This window comes from Mesocricetus auratus, unplaced genomic scaffold, assembly GCF_017639785.1.
Source record: "Mesocricetus auratus isolate SY011 unplaced genomic scaffold, BCM_Maur_2.0 Super-Scaffold_100007, whole genome shotgun sequence".
Classification (NCBI taxonomy): Eukaryota; Metazoa; Chordata; class Mammalia; order Rodentia; family Cricetidae; genus Mesocricetus; species Mesocricetus auratus.
In genome coordinates, this window is record NW_024429191.1 from 44,962,496 (window position 1) to 44,987,566 (window position 25,071).

General features: G+C 40.6%; 1 protein-coding gene across 9 annotated transcripts in view; it reads right to left on the reverse strand.

The window, feature by feature from the left end:
* Window positions 1–25,071, reverse strand: part of Dnah9 (dynein axonemal heavy chain 9) — a 337,403-nt gene that overhangs the window by 110,142 nt on the left and 202,190 nt on the right. For 8 of the 9 annotated variants that reach the window (XR_005878261.1, XM_040748879.1, XM_040748878.1 and 5 more), the window contains one exon: window positions 12,394–12,654. Coding sequence is in view for 8 of the 9 variants with exons in the window: in XM_040748879.1 (XP_040604813.1) it covers window positions 12,394–12,654 (261 nt within the window). In the remaining variant the exon portion in view is untranslated. Of the gene's footprint in view, window positions 1–12,393; window positions 12,655–13,449; window positions 13,545–25,071 lie in introns of those variants that run through there. The other variant, XM_040748884.1, reaches the window with a different exon arrangement.

Consider the following 25,071-nt stretch of genomic DNA (forward strand, 5'->3'; position numbering starts at 1 on the left):
GCAATCCCACTGAAGTCAGAACTATATAGGGATACCCACTATCCCCATTCCATTGTAACACTGAGCATGGCTTGATAACCCCAAGAGTGCAATAGTGGCACACGCATCTTGGTGGTAACCAATAACTCTACATTTGGACTTCACATTCATTCAGCAAGACAGAATCCTACCACTGGAAACCTAGGTAATTATCCAGTGCTGGTGAAGTTCTGATTATTGGAGGAGAATCTACAACCACTAATTTCTAAACCAGCATGATCTCTAACAACAATCTATAATCATTTTTTTGAGACCCACAGATAAGTGTTGACTTCATCCCTCATCAAGGAAACCTCTTTGAAGCAGATGGAGACCTCTGCAGAAAACCACAACCAATCAAAATACAGAATTGTGGAGTCCAGTCCCAGTGGATACATCTACAAAACACTTCTGTGCCTACAGCTCAGGGAACATTGTAAAAGAAGGGCAAAATAATTTTAAGAGTCAGAGGATCAGAGAGTTTGCTCTGAGATTGTATCTTCTACTACCATCAGAAGCTATTCACATATTCTCACCAAAATTACCACCCAAACATGAGCTGAACAAGGACAACACCAATATAGACAACACCAATATAGACATGCCATGCCAATGTGGATGGGTGAAAAGCCATGAGGCCTTAACTCTTCACAAAGAACTATAGACAACTGAGTAAAGCTGAGAGCAGGAAAGGAAGGCTTCCCTAGGGAAGAACTCAACAATTTGTTGTTCAGTGACAACCTGTCAGTCCTGAAAACATACATACAAGTGCCAGTGCCATTACATGGACTCATCTGGTTATAACTTTCACAGTTACTTTATTTTTTTTTTTTGGTGGGGGATCCATAGACATCACTTTTCAGTCACATTAACATCAGAGTGTAAATGATCCCTTTTCTCTATAACCTAGAAAAACCTCTCTCCCTCTCCCTCATCTCTCATAGAGAATTTGCTAAGAAAGGAGGTTTTAGGTATTCTTAACACCTGCATTCACCGTGATGGTGTACTGGTTAGTTTTATGTCAACTTGATACAAACTAGAGTCATTCAGAAAGAGGGACTCTCATTTGAGAAAACACCTCTGTAAGACTATCCTGTGGACAAGTTAATAGTACATTTTCTTAATTAGTAGTTGATATGGGAGGGCTCAGCTTAAAGTAAGTCATGCTACCCCTAGGCTAGTAGTCCTGGGTAAGAAAACAACTGAGCAAGGCACCAGTAAGCAAGCTGGTAGCAGCAGTACTCATGGTCTCTGCATCTGTTCCTGCCTTTAGGTTCCTGCCTCATGTTCCTGCAGTAGATTCTGGAAATAAGGTGCAATACCTACCCCTTTCTCCACCCCTACAAGTTGCTTTTGGTTATGATGTTTATAACAGCAATAGAAACCCTAACTAATAGAAATGGTTAGTGTTGTCAACCTGACAGAATCTAGAATTACCCTGGAGGTGGGTCTCTGAGCATGCCTGTGGAGGATTATCTTGATTATATTAATAGATATGGAAAGACCCATCACACTTGCAGACAGGACCATTCCCCAGGAACAGGATTCATGACTGTATTAATTAGAGGAAACAAGCTGAGTAGCGCCAAGCATTCATTTCTTGCTCTCTGTCATATTGACTATAGATGCCTTTGACCAGCCATCTCAAGTTCCTGTCACTATGACATCTGCTATGTTGGACTGCCACATGGGACTGTGAGCTAAAGGAAACCCCTTTGTCCTTAAGTTGCTTTCATCGGTATTTTCCATCACAACAACAGAAGAATAAAATTAAGACACATACCACACTAGAAGCATGTGAAATGATGGCGTTGTTGGTTTCTTAATTATTTAATTCAGACATTGAAACATCTTGTTGCATACATCAAATATATACAATATAAAAACAGACATTAACTTATTAGCATTGACTTGCATTTGTATTTACATACTTCTACTTTTTATATCTCTAGTTGTGCTGGAACATTCTATGGAGCCCTGGTCTTGAGTTTTCATCAATCTTTCTGCTTCCTAAGTGTTAGGATTATAGGTGTGCACTACATCCAGCCAAATATAATATATTCTATATGTGTGTTTTCAGAAATATGAACGCAGAAAGAATTGCTGGGGTGGAGACCCCTGAATTGTTACAGGGGATCCTTTTGGGAGAAAGCTGTGACTAGAGAGGAAATTAGAAGGACTTTTTATTTGACCCTGTGTGTTCTCTACCATTTGAATTATTTAGCAATAAAAGTGCCACTGAATATTATATGTATAGTAAAATCAAATTCACTGTAAAAATGCATGGAAAATAGAAAATTACAGGTAACTCTGTGAAGGGGAAAAGACCATGACATTAAAAGATACAATACTCCTAAACTAAGGCAGGAAAAGTGACACTGGATTTATTTTATCTGGGTAATAAAGCAAAATAAACCTGCCATGATGGAGATAGACTATGCAGTTACTACTGAGCTCTGATTTACAGGAATTGTTTATGCATTGGTTAAAGATTTATTTTTAACTTTGAGAACAATGAGCAAACAGGGAAATGGTTCTTAAGTGTCAGAGTCCTGGGAATGCCAAAGGGGATTGGCATAATATCTAGGAGCCTTCCAGATCATGAAGCAGTGTTGTTTTAACTACATATGGACCACCTGACTCCATCTTACTCTATCAAAACAAACAAACAACAAAGAGTCATTTGACCCTTGCCACCTGCAGAGGTTAACATTCCTTGTCAGTGAATCTTGCTTGGCTCACCTTTACATCCCCTCCTGTCATATCAGCATCAGACCCACCTACTTTTACAGCAGCAGCTCATTCACACCATACCCCTCATGCATCTGTATTTTTGTAAGCATCTTTTCTAAATGGGACAGCCCTTCCTACCACTGATTCAACCTAATAGCATTTGCCTAATGGGCTTTCTTTTCAATATCTTACCTGTTCAGGCAGCCAGCTCTGCTCTCATCCATGCTCCCAGGTCATTGAAAATGGTTGTTCCTATTGTATATTACATACACACAGCTTATAAACTTTAATAGAATTAGATGACTCAGGGCAGATGTGAGACCATATACCCTGACTGTTGCTCCCAGAGGCCACCACATGTACTTGACCTCACTATATGTCCACACTTCACACCTTATAAACAAAGAGCATTGTTCATGCAACTGTTTTTCCTTTTCAAACATTGATTTTGATTATTTTATTACCTTTAGTGACTTTTCTCCATAAACAATGGCATAAGAATTTCAGTTAGCATTTATGTGTATGTAATTATTAACATCCCTTTGGATTATATGTTTTCAGGTAACTTTAATTTTCTGAAATTGAGCTTTTATAGACCAGGCTAGCCTTTAAAGTCAGAGATCCACCTGCCTCTGCCTCCCGAGTGCTGGGATTAAAGGCATGCACCACCACTGCCCAGTGTGAAATTGGTATTTTTATTTGTTAAGGTAATTTGAGAAAACACCTGAGAAAAAAAGGGAAGAACATTCTCCACGGGTTTATTCAGAGCTCTTGACTGTGGCTGGAATAATGTAGGTTCAGAGGTCAGTATTTGCAGAGGAGAATAACAAAGGAAGACACAACAGTCAGTGTGATAGAGGAGGCATCACAGGAGAAATTTCATAGTGTCTTGTAGCCACGATGACCACTTGGGACTGTATTTTGAACATGAAGGGAAATCAATGGAGGATCATACTCCCAGTGTAAAAAGACTACTTATACAAAGGATCATGAGACTACTCTGAACAGTCATATCCCCCAAGTTGGATAAGCTAGGAGAAATTGAGAAATTAGCACAAAAAAGAATGGGTCAGCTGGGCATTGGTGGTGCATGCCTTTAATCCCAGCACTAAGGAGGCATAGGCAGGCAGATCTGTATGAGCTCAAGGTCAGCCTGGTCTACAGAGTGAGTTCCAGGACAGCATCTAAAACAATACAGAGAAACCCTGTCTTGAAAAACCAAAAAAAAAAAAAAAGAGTATCTGAATAGACTGACACTGAATGAGTTCTAAAAATCCTGTATCAATTAAATGAACCTGGTGGGTTCAGTGATGAATTTCATAAAATTGTTAAAGACAACTCAAAAACATATTGTAAACCCCTCCTAAAACAAAATAAAAAAACCCAAAACTATAGAATAAGAAACAGTTCCTTTATGAAGTTAGCATTACTCTAACACCAAAGACAGAAAGGACTTCACAAGAAAACTATAGTCCAGTAGCCCAAGATCTTTGATGAACAAAGATGAAAAAGTCTTTAACAAATGGCAGTAAGCATCGTCCTACAATACTTTAGCAGGAAATTTCACGAGTCTCAAATGACTGTAATGCAAAGATAGTTCAATAATACTAACAGATTAAAGGACAAGGAATCTTTTCTTAGATGTAGAAAACCATTAACAATGTTTTAGCACAGTATTCAAGTGTTTTATGACAAAAGTGCTTAACAGATTAGGTGTAGAAGGGATGCACTTCAGCACGCCATGATAATAAGAAGGGATGCACTTCCTATAAAGTAAACTTACAACTAACATTCTGTGCAATGATGGAAAACTGAAATACTTCCTCCTAAAGCCTGGAAGATGAAAATGATGCCCAACCTTATAATTTTCATTCAACATAGGAGTTCAAATCCTTGTAGGGGAAATAAAGTAACGAAGAAAAGAAGGTATAGAAAAAGAAATAAAAGGTAGGCTACAGAGTCTTCCCTCCCTGCGGGAGCCATGCACCCCAGATACCTGGCCATCAACTGGACCAGGGGACCAGTGCCTTCAGACTGCCAGTGGGAGAATACCCACCCCAGATTCCCGGTCTTCTTCTCCACCCATGGGACCAGGACTAGGGAAGAGGAAGAGGAGAACTACCAAAATATTGGACTTGCTTGGACCCACCAAAAGGGGCTCATTCTGCACCCACTAGAAGAAGAAATGGGAAAGAGACAATACAAAAACACACTCAGCAACAGAAAACCAAATATGACACCATCAGATTCTGGAGACTCCACACCAGCAAGACTCCAACATTCCAATGCAAATGAAGCAGAAGAGAATGACCTTAAAAACAACTTCAGGAAAATGATAGAGGCCCTAAGGAGGATATAGGAAAATACCTCAAAGAAATGGAAGAAAAAACAAACCAGAAATGGAAGAAAAAGCAAACCAAAAAATTCGAGAAATGGAAGAAAAAACAAAAAATGCAACAAATGGAAGAATAAACAAACCAAAAAATTAAAAAATGCATCAAATGGATGAAAAGACAAAGAAAAACTGCAAGAAACAATTCAAACAGTGCAAGGGTTAAAAACTGAAATAGAGACAATAAAAATAAACACAATCTGAAGGAAGTCTCCTAACAAAAAAAAAACAAACAAAAACAACAACAACAACAACAAAACAGGCCCAGATGGCTTCAATGCAGAATTCCACCAGAAATTCAAAGAACAGCTTATGCCAATTCTCATTAAAGTTTTCAATATAATAGAAACAGAAGGGTCTTTGCCAAACTCTTTTTATGAGGCTTCAATAACCTTGATACCCAAGCCACACAAAGACACAACTAAGAAAGAGAACTTCAGACCAATATCCCTCATGAACATTGATGCAAAAATACTCAATAAAATACTGGCAAATCGGATCCAAGAACACATCAAAACAATCATTCACCATGATCAAGTAGGTTTCATCCCAGAGATGCAGGGATGGTTCAACATATGAAAATCCATCAACGTAATCCACCGTATAAACAAGCTGAAAAACAAAAATCACATGATCATCTCACTAGATGCTGAAAAAGCCTTTGACAAAATCCAACACCCCTTCATGATAAAGGTCTTGGAGAGATCTGGCATAACAGGAACATACTTAAACATAATAAAAGCTCTATACAGTAAACCAACAGCCAACATCAAACTAAATGGACAGAAACTCAATGCAATTCCTCTAAAATCAGGAACAAAACAAGGCTTTCCACTCTCTACATACCTTTACAACATTGTACTTGAAGTTCTAGCCATTGCCATACGACAACAAAAGGGGATCAAGGGGATACAAATTGGGAAGGAAGAGGTCAAACTTTCACTGTTTGCAGATGATATGATAGTTTACATCAATGACCCAAAGAACTCTACCAGGGAACTCTTACAGCTGATTAACACCTTCAGCAAAGTGGCAGGCTACAAGATCAACTCAAGAAAATCAGTAGCCCTACTATATACAGGGCTGAGCAAGAAATCAGAGAAACATCACCCTTTACAATTGCCACAAACAACATAAAATACCTTGGGGTAACACTAACTAAACAACTGAAAGACCTGTATGGCAAGAACTTTGAGTCTTTAAAGAAGGAAATTAAAGAAGACACCAGAAAATGGAAAGATCTCCCATGCTCTTGAATAGAAAGGATCAATGTAGTAAAAATGGCAATCCTGCCAAAGGCAACCTACAGATTCAATGCAGTCCCTATTAAAAAAACCAGCAAAATTCTTCACAGATCTTGAAAGAACAATAATCAATATTTTATGGAAAATCAAAAGACCTAGGATAGCCAAAACAACCTTACTCAACAAAGCAACATCTAGAGGCATCACCATCCCTGACTTCAAGCTCTATTATAGAGCTGTAGTCCTGAAAACAGCTTGGTATTGGCACAAAAACAGACAGGGAGAAAAATGGAATCGAATTGAACACCCTGATAGTAACCCACACATGTATGAACATCTGATCTTTGACAAAGAAGCTAAAAATATACAATGGAAAAAGAAAACATCTTCAACAAATGGTGCTAGCATAACTGAATGCTGGCATGTAGAAGAATGAGGATAGATCCATGTCTATCTCTATGCACAAAACTAAGTCCAAATGGATCAAAGACCTCAACACAAATCCAGCCACACTGAACCTCTTAGAAGAGAAAGTGGGTGGTACTCTTGAACGAACTGGTACAGGAGACCGCTTCCTGAACATAACACCAGTAGCACAGACACTGAGGTCAGCAATTAGTACATGGGACCTCCTGAAACTGAGAAGCTTCTGTAAGGCAAAGGACACAGTCAGCAAGACAAAAAGGCAGCTCACAGATTGGGAAAAGATATTCACTAACCCCACATCTGACAGAGGGCTGATCTCCAAAATTTACAAAGAACACAAGCAGCAAGTCCCTAAAACACCAAAGAATCCAAAGAATCTCCTTTCGGAGAACACTCATCCACTGCTGGTGGGAGTACCAACTCATACAGCCACTTTGGAAATCAGTATGGAGATTCTTCAGAAAAATGGCAATAAGCCTATCACAAGACCCAGGATTTCCACTCTTAGGCATATATCCAAAAGATGCCCATTCATACAACAAGGACATCTGTTCCACTATGTTCATAGCAGCAATATTTGTAATAGCCAGAACTTGGAAGCAATCTAGATGCCCCTCAACAGAAGAGTGGATAGAGAAAATGTGGTACATTTACATAGTGGAGTATTATTCAGCAGAAAAAACAATGGAATCCTGAAATCTGCAGGCAAATGGATGACACTAGAAGAAACTATTCTGAGGTAACCCAGTCACAAAAATAGAAACATGATATATACTCTCTCATTTATGGATTTTAGACATAGATCTGGGGAGTGCCAGCCTACAATATTACTGTCAGAGAGTCTGGGAAACAGAACCTTCATTCAATGGCTGATGGAAGCAGAGGCAGACTCCTACGGCTAAACACTGAGCTGAACTCAAGGAACCCATTGACATAGAGTGAGGACTGATGAGCAAAGGGGTTAAGACTGGGCTGGTTTAACCCCTAGAAACAGCTGACCTGACAAGGGTTACCTCTTGAATCCCAAACTGATGGCTGGGATTCCAGCATGGGATTGATCCAAACCACCTGAATGTGGATGTCAGTGAGGAGGCCTAGGCAATCTATTGAGCCTTGGTTAGTAGATCAGTATTTATCCCTGGCATACAAATGTGCTTTGGATGCCCATCACACAATGAGAGATGCACTCTCATCCTGGACTCTTGGGGGAAGGTCTAGGCCTTGCCCTGGATGAAATGACAGACTATGGACACCCCATGGAGGGCCTCACCCTCCCTGGGAAATGAGGGGGTGCTGGAGGGATTGGTAGGAGGTCATGGGAGGAGGGGAGGGAAAGGGAGAGGGACCTGGGATTGATGTGTGAAGTAACCTTGTTTCTAATTTAAATTTAAAAATAGAAAAATAAAAGGTATCCAAGTAGGAAAGGATACAGTAAACTGTTGCTATTTGCTGACAACACAATACCATTCATAGAATTTAAACAATCCACTAACCAACTCATGAGAAAAATACGAGTTCAGTACAGTTGAGGGAGACAAAAAAAGTCAGTGAACAAAATCAAGCAACATTTCTCCACGTTGACAATGACTTTTCCAGAAAGGAAACCATGAGAATAATCCTGTCTCAGTTACTGCTCTATTGTTGTGAAGAGACACTATAACCAAGGCAACTTATAGAAGAAAGAATTTGATTGGGGCTTCCTTACAGTCTTAGACAGTTGGTCCATTATAATCATGGTGGGGAGCATGACAACAGGCAGACTTGATGATGAAGACATAGCTGAGAGCTACATCCAGATACTTGAAAAGATATTATGTGATCATGGATTAGAAAAACTTAGCATTTTAAAATGTCCATACTACTCAAAGTGATCTACAGAGTTAGTGTAATCCCTTTAAAAATTCAAATGCCATTTTTATAGATATATAAAACTTGGACCTAAAGTACATATGGATTCACAGATACAGCAAGATCACAAACCCCAAAAGAGTTAAACTGGAGGCATCATATTATATCACCGTATAATATAAAGTGATATTAATCAAAACCACATGATACTAGCATAAAAATAGACAATTTGACTAATGGAACCGAATACCCAGTATTGAACCTACTAGCCTATGGTAAGTTAACTCTTGGTAAAGATGTCAAGAATGTACATCTCATTCAATGAACAATGTGAGAAAACTGGGTCTTCAAATGCAAAGATTTGAAACAGAATACTTAGGCCACATATAAAATCAACTAATGCATTAAAGATTCAAGTGTAAAACCTGCCTGAAATTGTAAAATCACTAGACACTAAACTATGGGAAAATGGCACTACATTGTTTTGGACCACGATCTTTAGATTTGATCTTTAAAACACCAGCAAAGATGGACATAGATTATATTTATTTTCTTCATGAGAAAGGAAAGAATAGAATAAGGAGAAAATCTACAGACTTGTAGAAAATACCTGCAACCCACACCCTGGTTTAGAGATAACATCTGAAATCCACAAAGATGTCAAACAACTCCATAGGCGGGAAGCAATCCATTTAAGTAAAGGTTAAGGGTTATAAATAGTTTTAAGTGAAGGCATCGTGAAAGGCTCACAGCTACAAGAATCTCAGCACTCATTAGGGAAGCACATGCTAAAGTGCACTTCACTCTGGCCTTCTAGAGGGATTTGTTGATGAGTCCTCTGACAAGGGCACAGAGAAAGGGGGACTCTTGTACAGTTGTAATGGGAATGCAGAATGATACAGACATTATGGAAAACAAACAGAGAAAGTCTCAGGAAAATCTCAACCAAATCCTAACAGTCACTGAACAAGCCAACAGTCCATTTGTGAGTATCTACCTGAATGTGCTAAAATCAGTACATTAAAGGAATGCCCATTTCTCCATGTTCATCACGGTGACATTCACAATGGCCACAGCAGGAAGACACTCAAGGCTCACCAGTGGATGAAGTGGCTAATATGAAAAGCTGTCACTTGTGAGAAGGCAGCTGTCATTGGAAAACATTATGCCACATGGAATAAACTAAAAAAAGAAAGGCAAACATCACAGGACATTTATGTGTAGTGTCTAAAACAATTAAGCTCACATAAGTAGAGAATATAGCAGTGGCTTCCAGAAACCAGATGGATTACGATAGGATGTCAGCGTTTGGAGATCTATCACACTGTGGTAAATGTATAGTTAATTGTTAAAAGCTATACATTTTTGTAGCACGAATAGAGTAAATTTCAAATCTTATCAGCACAAAACTGTTAAATACGGAGGCAAGTAATATGATAGTTAGCATAATCATTCCACACACACACATATATGTATATCCCTCATGAACACACATACCCTTATAATTTGTCGGTGTTTAATAAAGGGGAGAGAAGATCTCAGATCACTATGAGGCTACACTGGGACAAAAGTGGACACTGCACCAGAAGATGGATGTGCTCTCATTGACCAAATGCTTGAGATATTCTTCAAGCATTTGGATCCTGGATGTATTGTAAAAATAGCATTGATCAAACTTTCTGATAGATTGACTTATCTGTGTATGTATCATAATGAGCACACTAATCCCCATCATCCCCTCTCTGTCATATAAATTGGAAGGAAGAGGAAACTGCACCATTCCACACAGATAGGTAGAGAAAACAACCTATCGTGCTGCCTGCAGCAGGCAATGATTAAAACACATTTCACCTCCTTTGTGGCAGAGGGATCCAGGATGATTTGCATCTATCATTTCTCGAGTTATTGACTTACACTCTGTATTTATTTCTATCTACCAATCTATCAACTAAACAGCCAACCAGAGAGTTTACAGGTGTACACTTCATTCTGGTTTTATGAAAATCGAAGTCATTATGCTGACTATGACAATTTGGATAGTAACGAAGTTTTTCTTAGTGGCTGCTATTGATTACTTAGTTTTCATACATTATCTTATCTAGTCATTATAACAACGGGACAGGGGAGACTTTATGTCATCATTGCTTCCTCTTAGCAAACAAGGAGGCAGAATCTCATAAAGACAGATGGCTGCCAAAGTAGCACAGTGAACATACTATATTTATTCCAGACCATTTTAGGAAATGTAATCCCTGTGTCAAAAGATCTTTAGAAAGATGTTAATTTTCTTTGTAAAAAATGATCAGTGAACAAGTCAGGGATGTATAAAGAAACTATTTTTGTAATCTATAAATCAGAAGGGGGATAAGTTTTGTTTTGAAATCTGGGTAGGGTTGGTATGGGTGATAAAATTAGGGAAGAGCCTGTCACAACAGGACTGATGTGCTTCTTGTCTCACAGGGGGCTATGTCTGCTCGCAAAATACTTGTACAGGTTTAAACCCATGAAAAGAAGGGAAGTGGACACAGTAACCCAATCCTAAACAAGAATCCATTTGCAATTGAACTGATACCTACTGGGAAAGGAAAAAAGCAGTTTTCTAAAACAGAATGCCACTGGGTATATGAACCACATTCCAAGGCAGGTCCCACGCTCAGGAGTAGGTGGAACTTTGTGTTTTCTTTGTGTGTGTACTTTTTTTTCTTATTGGGATTTTGTTTATGCTGAGAAAGAAAGACAACAAGAAAACGAAGTTGGGTGGCTAGGGGTGTGGGGAGATCAGAGAGGAGTTGGAGGAACAGAAAAATATGATCAAAATATATTATCTAAAAATTTTTAAATAAAAAAGAAAAAATATGAAAAAATCCAACTTATTTGGAGATGACACAGAGACACAGATATCTCCGGTAGATGAGAAGCAGGCAAGCCACTTGCAGGGCAGAGCTACCAAGTGTTTTCTTAGATCTGATGTAAGATGCTTGTCCATAGGGTGAAATGAATTGTCAGAGCCCCAGGAAGATCAGGAGGAAGCAGTACCTGGGGGAGAGGTCTCAGAGACTAGAGAGCAGCATCTCCCAGGAATCCCTATGGGCATCTGCATGCAAAGTCAGCCCCCAGCCCTTTTCCGGTGTCACCTCATAGCAAATGTGTCTGCTCACCCATTACTTTCCTTCTTCCTTTGCTTCTAAACAATGGTTTCCAAATGGAAAAGTTAATTATGAAAAATGAGAAAGGAGAACCAGAAAGGCATTTGTCTGCCTCACCCACAGTGGACAAATACATGTCAAAGTCACACTTTCCACACCAAATGTGACTTATACTTAGTTGATGCACAATTACACTGTTGCCACTTAGTTGAATGTGTTTTCATTTGGGTTTTGTAGTTTACCTTTTAAAATATAGTTTGGAACCAGTACCTTATTCAAGCCCCAGAGTTTAAATGTTTAAGTACCTACATCCTACGTGGCCTGCGGTAACTGGTGGGGAAAATGACCCTGGCTTACATAACAAACCTCTGGGATAGAGCTCTGAAGATATAAATTCAGAATCTCACCTCTCAAAATCTATGACCCTCGGCATGTAAAGCTGAACCAATTGATCTTTCATGTTCTTTTGGGTTGTTTCTAAGAATCACAGTTTTGGGATTTCATTGCTAGGCCCTGGGCTCTACTGTGCAGTCAATTTAAACTGGTGTTAGTTGTGAAATGCAGGCAAGCGGCCTGGCTGTCCTACCTTGTTGAGAGTGTTGAGGGCTGCCTGGGCTGCAGTAAGGGCTGGCTCAGCTTTAGCCAGGTCCTCCTCACAGTCCCTCTGCTTCTGCTGCACCTCCAGCATGATCAAAGCCACCTTCTGCTCCTCCTCGTCTGCGATGACCTTCTCTCTGCTCACCTTGGTGGTCTCCACACCCACTACCCGAATCAGCTTGTCAGCATCTTCATTCTTCAGCTTCAGCTCCACCTCCTGGGCGGCAAGCTTGGCTTTCAGATCATCCACCTGCAGCAGAGAACACAGGACCCATTCAAAGCATATCAGTGAGACAGTCCTCATGGCTCCATGAGCCGAAGGCTGCAGAACAGAACTGAGAACTCACTAATATACAGAATGAGGTGGAAGGCTACATTATCAAGAGGAACCAAACTCCATGAACTAGAAAAAAAAGACACACAGGATACCCTTAAGTGTGGTGGACTTCCCTGAAATCTGCATGTCTAGAACCTTCTCCTTGATGACCAAATGATGTGGAATGCTTCTCACTGAATTAGTACTTATGCCCTTTAAAACACATGGGCCTACATCCATGTTTGCTGCTTTTACTAGTCACAATAACCAGGAAATGGAACCAGTCTAGGCTTCCATCAACTGTTGGAGTATATGTAGTATATATACACACACAATGAAATTTTATTCAGTCATAAAGAAACCTCATGACATTGGTAGAAAGTTTGATGAAACTGGAAATAATTACTTTAAACAAAATAAGCCAGAGTCAAAAGAACAAATACCCTGTGCTTTCTCTTATATGCAGATTGAGATTTAAAATCTCTCCCTTCTCCGCTCTGTGTGTGTTATATGTCATAAAGCTATACGGGGGATTATGAGAGGGGAGAAGAGGTCTTAAGGGAGGTGGAAATAAAAAGTAATGAAATAAACATAGGAGCAGAAACCAGGAGAAAGGAGTAAACTACCTAGGGGTGGAAAGGGAGTGAGGGGCAGTATCTCAGTTTGTTTCTCTGTTTCTGTGATAAAATAATGACGAAAAGCAACTTGGGGAGGAAGGGTTTATCTTACAGGCTGCTGTCTTTTAGAAGAAAGCCAGGGCAGGAACTCGAGGCAGGAACGGAGAGCATAGAGACCACGGAGGACACTGCTTCCTGGCTTGCCCTTCACAGCACACGCACAGCTACTTTTCTTATAAGACTCTGGACCACCTGCTTAGGGATGGTACCACCCACAATGGGCTGGGCCCTCCTCCATCAGTTAGCAATTAAGAAAATGATCCACAGACATGGTCACAGTTTCTCAGTTGAGGTTCCCTTTTCCCAGGTGTCTCCAATGTGTGTTAACTTGACACAAAAAGTAACTAGCACAATATGGCAGCCGGGAAGGGGAAAAAATGAGAAAAACATGTAATGACACATATGAAGAGGCCATGATGAAACACAATTCTCTTCCATGTAAATCTAAAGCTATTATTATTAAGACCCTTTATGTGCCTACATTATACTTCCCTGTGATAGATCCCTAGCAAGGATCGGTATTTACATAATTCAAATTGTGTGTTGCCAAATGTGCTGAAGATTTACAAAAGGGAATGTCTACTCTGTAGCCTGAGAGACCAAGTGTCCAGGCCTTGTATACAAACAAGGACAAGCCTGATCTATGACCTCCAGTAACTGTCCAGGGAATCAACCCCTTATCTTCAAGAGAAATGAGAAATGAACAAGGAGAGATGTAACAAACCATGTGGTCTCCTTCCTCTCCTAGAGCAAATTTAAAGGGAACTCACATGAAACTGCCTAATAGTTCAAGAAGCCAGCCTGCTTTGAGTTAGAGATGTAGGTAGTCTGAATGACATCTTGTAGCCACAATTCAGAAAGATAAATAGTAACTCCTACAGCAGTATAGCAGATGCCCTCAATGGCCAGAACCTGATTAGTAATAGACAACTCACTTATTATTATTGTCATTATTATTATTTGTTACTTCCAATGTAGGTCCAAAGAAAGCCCTAACTCATCCCATAGAATGTTGCTCTCTTGGGATGCCTGCTTGTACTTCCCCAGATGAACAGCCTCCACTCAGGGCCTTTTCTTTCTATACTACGAAGCCCCCCTACTCCTCCCCTTGGGTCTTGGTTAAAGACGGACACAGTTGTGCTGCCAGACTCCCTTGCCGTTAATAGGCTCTGATTTGGAGGATTTGGAGAGCCTCCACTTGGTTAGTCTTTACTTAATTTCTATAATCCTTAACTACAAATGGATGACCATATAAAGATTAGACAGCCGGAGTACCCATGGTCCTAGGCAGTTGAATTCCCTACACAGCCTCTGATGTCAAATGTTCTATGGAGACATAATGAAGCCTCATGAATCGATTAGAGAGGGTCTGATTTTCTGTGTCTTTTCAGATCAGAAGAGTTACAGTTTGAGGCTGTGCTCACTAGGCCAGCATCAACATCAGCATCAGTATCAGCATCACTATCATCAGCATCACCCAGGAGGCTGGTGACTAAGCAAACAAGTTGACTATGCAAACTCCTACTCCAACCCTCTACTGAACCAGAAACTCTGGAGGTAAGGCCTAGTGGCCTCTGTGAATTCTGATGCTAGTCTAGGTTTTGAGACTGGCTGGTCTAGTGTAATGGCCTTTTCAAGTGCAAAGGGAAGACAGACCTATTTATTCTGAAAAGCTAAGAAGCCGTTTATATTTGCAGTATGGTTCATAAACCTTACATTGCAGGCTGACCTCTTGCCTCTCATTTTCTTAAGGTCTATTGCATGCAACAACCACAGATTACTTCAGAGCTCCTGGAACACGCCAAACAGATTCGAATACTTTATGATGCAAAATGCATAAGTCAAAAAATAAAACTGAGGCTTAGACGCCTCTGATAATTCCCCTTTCATGGCAGATCAAAAGAAAGAAAAGGAAAGGGGGCAAAAAAAGAATGTTCTTTAATTTTGTGTATTCATGGAAGCCAGAGCCTGTTTTAACCTCAAATAGAGGCTGCTCCTCGGAACTTGTCTTATATTCACGAGTTGGAAGGTTAATCTGCTTCCATCTCCTGTTGTTCAGCTGCAGCGTTGCTTCTACAAGGACAAAGATGCAATTGTAAATCAAAATGATTGAGCTGCATAATCACCCAGTCAGCAAACACACCAGTAACTTTTTGTTTCTCTTTAAATCTGGAGAGATTTGAGAAAATTGAAGTTTTCTTTTTCTTCTTCATTTTTCTTTGTGGTTGGTTTGTTTTGCTGATTGCAGATATGCCTGTGACCTCAAGCCCAAGGTAAATAATCCTCTTCACTATGAATAGGAGCTTAATAGCTCTTAAGCTGTGATGTGGAGTGACAGCAGGGTCCTGCCAGTCAGAAGGAGGCCACTCCCTGCTAATCACCCACAACAGGGAGCTCAGGTTCATTTTAGGATTCCTCTTCTATAGAAAAACAAATTAGAGGCGGCTGGTTTAAAGCTTTCTTGGTCTCTTACGAAAGCATCCACGCCACACTTTGAATGTCTCCTTACTTAATGCTACCCAAATGGGAATATGAAAAAGATCTCAGGAACACAGAAAATCTCTACCCACAGTACTGCTGGTTCCATGAATCAGAGCCATGCTCCATTGTCAGAAAACACCCGATGAGAGGGTGAAGGCATCCAGGCTGTGGGCAGGCCTTGGGTGTTTAAGGACCCAGCATATAGTGCCAAAGAGAAAGGCTTAACTTCTCTTGGCCTTGCCCCAGAGCTCCAGAAATGATGCTGACAATTAGAGCTGAGAAGAAGCATATTTCCTGGACAAAAGCGCATGCATCTTTCCTAGAGTCCATGGTGGGGGAAACACTGACATCCTGCAGGTTAAGGTGTGGGGGGAGGGCTGTGACCAGCTCACTTGCTGGAGAAGGGAGTTTAGTACCAGTAGGAGAAAACATTCCAGCAAGGGGTAGCAGTCCAGGACATCTTTCTACCTTGTCCATTCTCTACAATCTGCCAACTCTTCTTATGAGAAAGTAGAGTTTGCATTAGTTACTTTTCTATTGCCGCAATAGAATACCAAGATCAAGGCAACTTATAGAAGGAAGGGACTATTATTAGAGGTTCATGGTTCCAGAGGGAGAAGGGTTCATTATTGTATGATAGTTTGGTTGTGTTCTGACAAATAAAGCTTGCTTGGAGTCAGAGGGTAGAGCTAGCCACTAGTTGACCATAGAGGTTTGGAGGACTGTAGACAAAGAGGAGACAGGAAGTAGTAAGGCGGGGCTGAGAGAGGATCTCAGTTCTTTTGGATAGAGGAATGGTAGAGATAGGGAGCAATTGGCGGCTGATCTCTGCTTCTCTGATCTTTCAGGTTTGTACCCTGATATTTGACTCCTGATTTTTCATTGTTAAAGATTAATTAGATTAATACTTCAGTTCATCACCATCATGGGAGGGAAACAGAGTAGCAGGCAGACATGGTGACTTGAGTTAGAAACAGACCTGAGGGCTTCCATCTTGAACCACAAACAGGAAACAGAAAGAGCAGAGAGAGAGAGTGAGCTGGGGATGGGGGAGACTTTGGTAATTCAGTTCCCTGCACTAGGGATGTACTTCCTTTAGCAAAGTAACACATCCTAAACTTCCTCAAATTGAGTTACCAACTGGGGACTAAGTATTCAAATGCCTGAGAACATGGGAACATCTCATTCAAATTACCACAGACCTCAAAGTGTCTTCCCTCTCAGACACAGACTTGTCCCCTTTCTACCAGCATGTTTACCTTTCTAATAAAAATGTTTTATCTCTATGTTGGGAGCAGAGTTCAGTGTTTGCATTGGAGAACACCCCTCACCAAGTCCTTATAATTAGGATGGTGCTGTTTCAATTGCCTTTTGATCCTGGGCTGACAAATGAGGATCCAGATCAAGGAGAATGCTCCACTCTGGACAGGGTGGCTCATCAGAACCAATGGTTCTTCATCTGGAAACTTGGCTGGAAATCCTGGGAAAAGACACTGGGGTTGGTTGCCAACTAGGTATCATATAAGCCTGAGGTTGCCATGAGATAAGAGGTCACCTGTTTGAGCATGAGTGATGGAGAAGACAGCCAAAATGTGGAAGAAGCCATGATGTACAAGGCCCTAGTGTGAGAAGCTAGTGCCAGCCTGAGCCAAATTAAGCTCTACATGGTATTTCAGTTGCATGAATCAAGTTTTATTTTGAATTTTGTTTTGTTTTCCTTAAACCAACTTAACTTTTGGTTGGTTAGTTATCAAAAGAGTCATGATAACTGTATGATGTAATTTAAAAGATGGCAAAACTACACTTACTACACTGTATTTAACCAATATAGACAACATGTTATTTTAACACACAACTATAGAAAACTACTAAGATATCTTACATTCCTTTTAACAAACTAAGTCTTCAAGTTCCAGGGTATACATGATACCAACCTCTATCATACCTCAGTTTGGTTTAGCCACATTTTTTGTTGCTGGTGTTTTGAGATAGGGTCTCTCTGTATAGTCCAGGCCAGTTTCAATTTCAGGATCTTTCAATCACAACTTCTGAGTGTTAGGATTATAGGCACCCTGGCAAACTGGGATCACATGCATGCATCATGACATCCTGAGATTACAGGCATGCACCACGCAACCTGGGATCACAGGCATGCACCATGGCAACCTGGAATTACAGGCATATACCTTGATAACCAGGGATTACAGGCATGCACCATGGTAATCTGGGATTACAAATATACATTATGACAGCCTGGGATTACAGGCATGCACCTTGACAATCCAGGATCATAGGCATGTGCCATTACAATCTGGGATTACAGACATGCACATGACAACCTGGAATTACAGGAATGTGCCATTACAACCAGTTGATCCCCCACCCCAAGTTTTCTCTTTTTCTATGGTGCTGGATATCAAACTCAGGCTCTTGTGCCAGCTAGGTAAATATTCTAGCACTGAGTACCACACCTACCCTAGTCATAGTTTGAGTACTTGGTAGTTAGTGGTGATAAGTGTGGTGATATCTTACTTTTACAAACAAAGCCTGTCTGAGGGTCAGAGAATGGAGCTTGCCACTAAACCATAGAGTTCTGGAGGTCTGTACAGACAGATAGGAAGTGAGGTATCTGAGCAGAAACAGAATATAAGCATAGAGAAACAGGAAATTGATCTCTTGTCTGCTGAGGTGCTAAGGAGGTAAGGTGTGCTATGACTTTCTCCTTCTCTCTGATCTCTCAGCATTTCCCTCTATATCTGACCCCATCTTTTTATTATCTAGAACAATTAAAAACTCTATTCATAGATAAGTGGCTGAGTGTGTCCATCATGTGATTGGGAACTTTATGTATTTCCTTTCTTTCCCTTTGTTCCCTTCTCATCCTCCCACTTCCCTCCCTCTCTCCCCCCTCCCTCCCATTTTTGTATTCTTGCTGAATGAATTTGAATTAGATTTTTCACTTTGTAAACAAAAGGACAAATGTCACTAAACCCATCATCTTTCAGAACTTTCAATTCCTGACTCTACTTGAGAACCCCAGCATGAACTGAATCTAATATATATTCACAACATTACATTGTACTTTTAAAAATATAAAATAAAAAGCAAAATAATTTTAAAAGCCCTTCCCAGGTTTTGTTTGCTGATTAAATACTGTATGCAGGGAACCTAGTCTTTAGTGCATATTTCTTGAGTCCAACATCCCCTTCCTCAGTCAGGCTGGGTTCTCTGACCATACCATGGGAGAATACAGTTTACACCAAGACTTCAGCTTCAACTGAAGATGCCTTCATCAAAGCCACTACGAACTGTAAGACTCCTGGAACTGCATACCACTATAGTAAGTAAAGGAGGTAAGGACATGTCTGAGGAAAAGATCCACGAGGTGGAGTTTGAACTCTGAAGTGACTGTCTTCCAAACACTAGGCTTGAAAAAAGGTTTCTCTCTCTCTCTCTCTCTCTCTCTCTCTCTCTCTCTCTCTCTCTCTCTCTCTCTCTCTCTCTCTCTCTCTCTGTTGTATGAGTGTACTTTGTGTGTGTGTGTATGCCTGAACTGTGAGTGCAAAGAACTGAATTTAGGTCATCTGGAAGAGCAGCATGTACTTTAGCTGCTGAAAAATCCTCAGTACTAAGCTTTAAAATTTGTTCTTGCTGTAAGAAAACACTTGAAACTGGCTATGTTACAGAGTAAGGAGGTTTATGACTTGGCTTCTGATTCTGGTGGATAGTGGGTCCAAATAGCATGGCACCAACATCCTGGTGGAGATCTGGCTGCATCACGATGTGGCAGAGAAGTGGAAGGTGAGCTGGTTGTAAATAGAAGAGGAGAAATACATATAGCAGCTTTTATCAGTTCAGGTAGCTCATAACCCCAGCACTTGGGATGCTCAGGGAGGAGAATCACCATGACTTTGAGATCAACCTGGGCTAAAACACAAAGTGAGAACCTGTCTCAAAATATGAGAAACACAACCAAAATCCCTAACTATCCTATCAACCAACAAACCAAACAAAAATAAGCAACCTACCCTTTCAAGAACTAAATTCCCAGAAACTATTAAACCCTCCACCATTGGCACCCCATGATAGAATTACCTTGATTTATGTACCACCTCTTAAATCTTCCTTAACACCACTAGAACAGGGACTGAGCTCCCAACATAAAAGCTCTTGGGTGGTATCTCCTGAATACTCAAGCTTTAGCACCCAGAGGGGATATATCATGTTAAAATATGAAATTAAGAGCCCTGAGTCTCAACTGAAAAAGTTGGATCAGAAGAAAGTTATGTTAAGTTACACAATAGCAAAGCTACATGTCTGACAAGATCTCAATACAAAATAATATAGCTGAAACTGATAAATATTGGATTATTATACAACTTTTTAAAAGATTTATTTATTTTTAATTACACATTGTCTTAGTTAGGGTTTCTATTTCTGTGAAGAGACACCATGAGCATGGCAACTCTTTTTTTATTTTTTTATATTTTATTTTCCAGTTTAAATTTAGATAAGAAACAAGGTTGCTTCACAAGTCAGTTCCAGGTCCCTCTCCCATTCCCTCCCCTCTTCCCGTGCCCTCCCCCCAACCCCCCCGTTATCCCCTCATTCCCCCAGGGAGGGTGAGGCCCTCCATGGGGGTGTCCATAGCATGCATGGCAACTCTTAAGGAAAACATTTAATTGAGGCTGGCCTTCAGTTCAGAGGTTTAGTCCATTATCAGCATGGTAGGATGTGGTGGTGGACTGGAAGACATGGTGCTGGAGAAGGAGCAAAGAGTTCTACATCTTGACCCACAAGCAGCAGAAGGATACTGAGGAACATACTGGGGGTAGCATATGAGACTTCAATTCCTGCCTCCACAGTGACACATGCCCTCCAACAAGGTCACACTTACTTCAACAAGGCCACATCTTCTAATAGTGCTACTCCCTGTGGGTCTATGGGGAGGTAATTTTCTTTCAATCCACCACACATGCATATACATGTGGGCAAGTGTACTTATGAGTGTAGATGCCTATGGAGGTTTGAAGAAGGTGTTGGATTCCCTAGAGCTGCAGTTACAGGCAGTTGTGAGTGATGCAGGTGCTAGGAACTGACCTTGAGTTCTTGGCAAGAGCAATGTGCACTCACTACTACTGAGCTACCTTTCTAGTCCCCATGACACAATTTTCATTATTACCATAATCATGAGTGCTTCTCATATAAAAAGTATTAATAAGAATTTGAGTCTTGTATGAGCCAGAGCTGTAACATTCTTTTAGTGTTCTCACATTAATTAGGATCACAGAAAACTGTCATACTCATGTGGCAGAATTCTGTTAACAATATACTTCAAATTATTAGCCTTATACCATGATTATGATGATATAATTAGGTATTTCCTACAAAAATCAACAAAAACAATGACAGATAAAGTGCTTAAACCAGAGTTAGGAACAGAGATGCCACTTTTACTAGAAGAATATCCTGTGCAGCCATCGATAAATGTTTACAAAATGCTATCCACCTATGCAGCATTGCCCAAAATCATCCTGTATCCCTACTGCAAGCCTGGAGGTGATGTGGTGACTGTCTATTCACCCACCTGCCATATTCTCACACGTCCATTTAATCACATATTTCATAGAACACCTACTGTGTACTGGTTTTTGAGATGAAAGATGAATGAATCTTGCTCTTTTCTACCAAGGACTGATAATGATATAGGCAGGAGAAGAAATGTAATTGAAGGAAGGAACCACAGATAAGGGCATGCATAACTCCATCAGCTTAGAAGTGCTTTGGGAGAGATAGCAAAACCACTCAGGATCAGTTGACAAAGTGCAGTCATTGAAGACACACATAGGAATTAGATGAAGGGGGAAAAGAATAGAGTGGAACAGCATGCAAGGGCCGAGAACATAGCCAGGGACACTGCATTGAACACTGTTCATTCATTAATTTATCCATGTAACAGCTATTATATCAGTTTCATCCTGTTCACTCATTCTTGAGGCTCTTGGGATATAATGTACAAACAGACAAGAATTCAGGTCCTTACGGAGCTTGTAAGCAACTGATAGCAACAGATCAAATTGACTATATAACTAATAAGTAATTTGTGAATTATGCCAGATAAGAGAACACACTCTAGAGAAGTAGTAGGGTGAGATAAGGGGGGGACAAGAGTGCAGAGGAATGGCAATCTATATTGTAGACATCAGAGCTGGCCTTATTGGGAAAGTGATACTAAGCAAAGAGTTATGCCATGGGGATTCTAGAAAAATGTTCCGGTAGAGGGAACAGTGATGCCAAGCCTCAGTGTATCTGATAAAAGGCTAGAGAGCAATGTTGCAGGGATGGGTTAGTAGGAGATAAAGTCTAGGCGTTGGAGGGAAGGGATAGACAGTAGCTTTGGAAGTCATGGGGAAGCAGAGAAGAGGACTACCAGGTCTTAAGCAGAAAAGACAAGGTTTGATTTCCCTTTGAAACCAGTCACTCTGGCTGCTCAGTTGGTGGCAGACAGCAGAGAGATAAAAGCTGAAGCAAACAGGTGAGTTCTGAGAGTATTAAGACTATTCCGGTCAAGATGTTGGGAGCTCAGACTGAGCTGGTGACAGTGCAGGGAGTGGGGTGGAGAATGTGAGTAGACTGTAAAGCCTGAGCTATCAGGGGCATTCTGAAGGTCTGCATGTGGGCATGGAAGGAGAGACGAATGTACAGAATCAAGGATGGCTCCAGGGATTTGGGCTGAGATGGATGATGTGGATAATAGGTGAAGCATATTTAGAGTGGAGGAGAGATCAAGAAGTCACTCTATCAAAACCAATCAGGTAGGAAGCATTTAAGAGGAAGGATGAATTGGTGAAATAGATTAGTGGACAGATTTTGAAATACTTAGGAAATACAGGACTTGGGGAATCTTGGATGTGAACCTTTCTGGTGTGGGTAAATAGGTAGCTAGAAGTGGAAATGACAGAGGTATAGAACACAGAAGGAGAAGCTGGTTCTTGATGGGGACAGATAATTGACACAGAGGCTGAGATTCTTCACTATGTACACTGAGAACTAGACTTATGTAATGGGATAACCTGACCTTGGCTGGTTAAATCGAGGTCATCTCTACTTGTGCCTTCATCATTTTCTACTCAAAGACAGCATCTGAATGACGGAGATATTGGTGTCTGCCCCATGCATTTCACACCCCTCACTTCCTGGCTACCATTCTACACAAGTAAATCAATAGTTTCCAGAGCATAGGGGAGGAGGAGGAGGCACAGGTGCTGGGGGAGGTGTGGAGGATGTTCTGAGGACCCCTAGGTGATAACAGGAGGAAGGAAGGCAAAGTGGGAGGCATCAGCAAATCTGATAATGAACTGGGGACTAAACTCTGATTTTCTCTACTTCCATCCAGAGATTGAAAGAAACAGAAGGGAAATGATAAAAAAGGCATTATCCTACAGCACAGAGGCACCCAAAGTAAAGCACCAGTGCATTTTCTAGGATCTGTGTACTTCAATTTTCTATGAACTAGAGTTCCGAGACAGGGTGTTGATCATTACACAAATGATTTGATGACAAACACTGAACTGATATCAAATTGTCTAAAGGTAAAGTAAGAAAAAGAATTAAACCCAACCTGTATAACAAACAAGGCAGTGGCATAGTCTAGAAGATGAAGAACACAACAAAATCAGACTAGAGAGAGTATGGCAGAAGCTGTTGGATTCACAGGTACAAATAATTCCAGGAACCCATTTGCAGAAAACCAGACAGAGTAAAAAGCAATTGAGTGTACTGATAAGGGTGAGATGAGGAAGGGCCGTTAGGACATTAAAGCACAATGGCATAATTAAAATTCATGTTGCAAGCATATGAAGCGGAAGCAATATTACATACTATGAATATATTATTGTTGAGATTAACTTGAAAACCTTTCCTATAATGCAGAGAAAATGGCCAGCAGGATGAAAAACTCAGTGAGAACATAATAGGTTCGGGAACAGGAACTGGTGTAGCTGGCCATTCATTGCTCCTAGAGGAGAGGCCAGACCAGATGAGCAGAACCACACAGTACAGTGGAATTTTCCTATCAGATAGCAATGGCTCACTTCACCCCCTTGAGTGAACTTAAATCCTTTAGATACATTGTATTCTGAATCAATGAACCAAAATAGGGAGAAGAGAAAAGTTCAGAGAGAAAAGTTCAAAAACATAATTCCAAAGGCAAAATTTGGAGACTTGGAAAGGGTCAGATGTCTTCGGTAACACAGGATGTTCATCAAGAGGCCCATGTATCTACAGGAACATGTGATGTTCATTAGGGTGAGCATAATGGCACCTTAATTCCTGAAATGCCAACAATGCAGTTAGCAGCTGTCTTGATTGCTGATAAACAGGATAGAAATGGGCCCTTAAGGGCAAGGTGGTATTTGACAAGAGTTGGAGGAGGTAAAGTAGGTGTTGAATACTTCTACCCCTTAAGGGCGGAACAGAAGGTTGGAAGAAATAAGCCAGTTCCATCTGAAAGAGTAGACAGAAAAATACAGAAAGGATAGAATGAAGCAAGCTTTCTTATCATGACCAACTACTTAGAAGTATTATAAGAAATGCATGAAATGTGACAAGATTCATTTAAACACGAGACTCTAAGAGCTCTTTGTCAGATGATGCAGTACACACACACACACACACTCCACTGAAAATTATCATAGCCATGAACCACTTCTCCCCATCATTCACTTACTTTGGTTCTGAATATGAAAGATGTGTGGTTTGGATGTGGTGTGTTCCTCAGACGTTCAGTGTAGAAGGCAACTAGGTCATAATACTCTATCCTCACAAACAGATTAATACTGATCTTGTGTCATGGGACAGGATTGGTTCACATGATAATGGGTTATTATAAAGAGAGAGCCTGGGATCTCTAAATTCCCTCTTCTGTATACACTGCACATATCTCTGTGTGGTTATCACCACCATGTTGCCTTCATTAGTGCCTTGCATATGTAGGTGCTGCGCTTTTGAATCTCCAGAAGTGTGAGTTAAAAGGTTTACATTCCTTATAATGTATTCCACCCCATGTATTTTGTTACAGCTACTCAAATCAGACTATAACAGAAGGGCAGTGATTGAAGAGGGAAGGAAAATGGAGGAGGAGAAGGAAATGTCAGAGAGGAAGGGGGAGGAAGTCCCTCAGAAGATTCCAGCC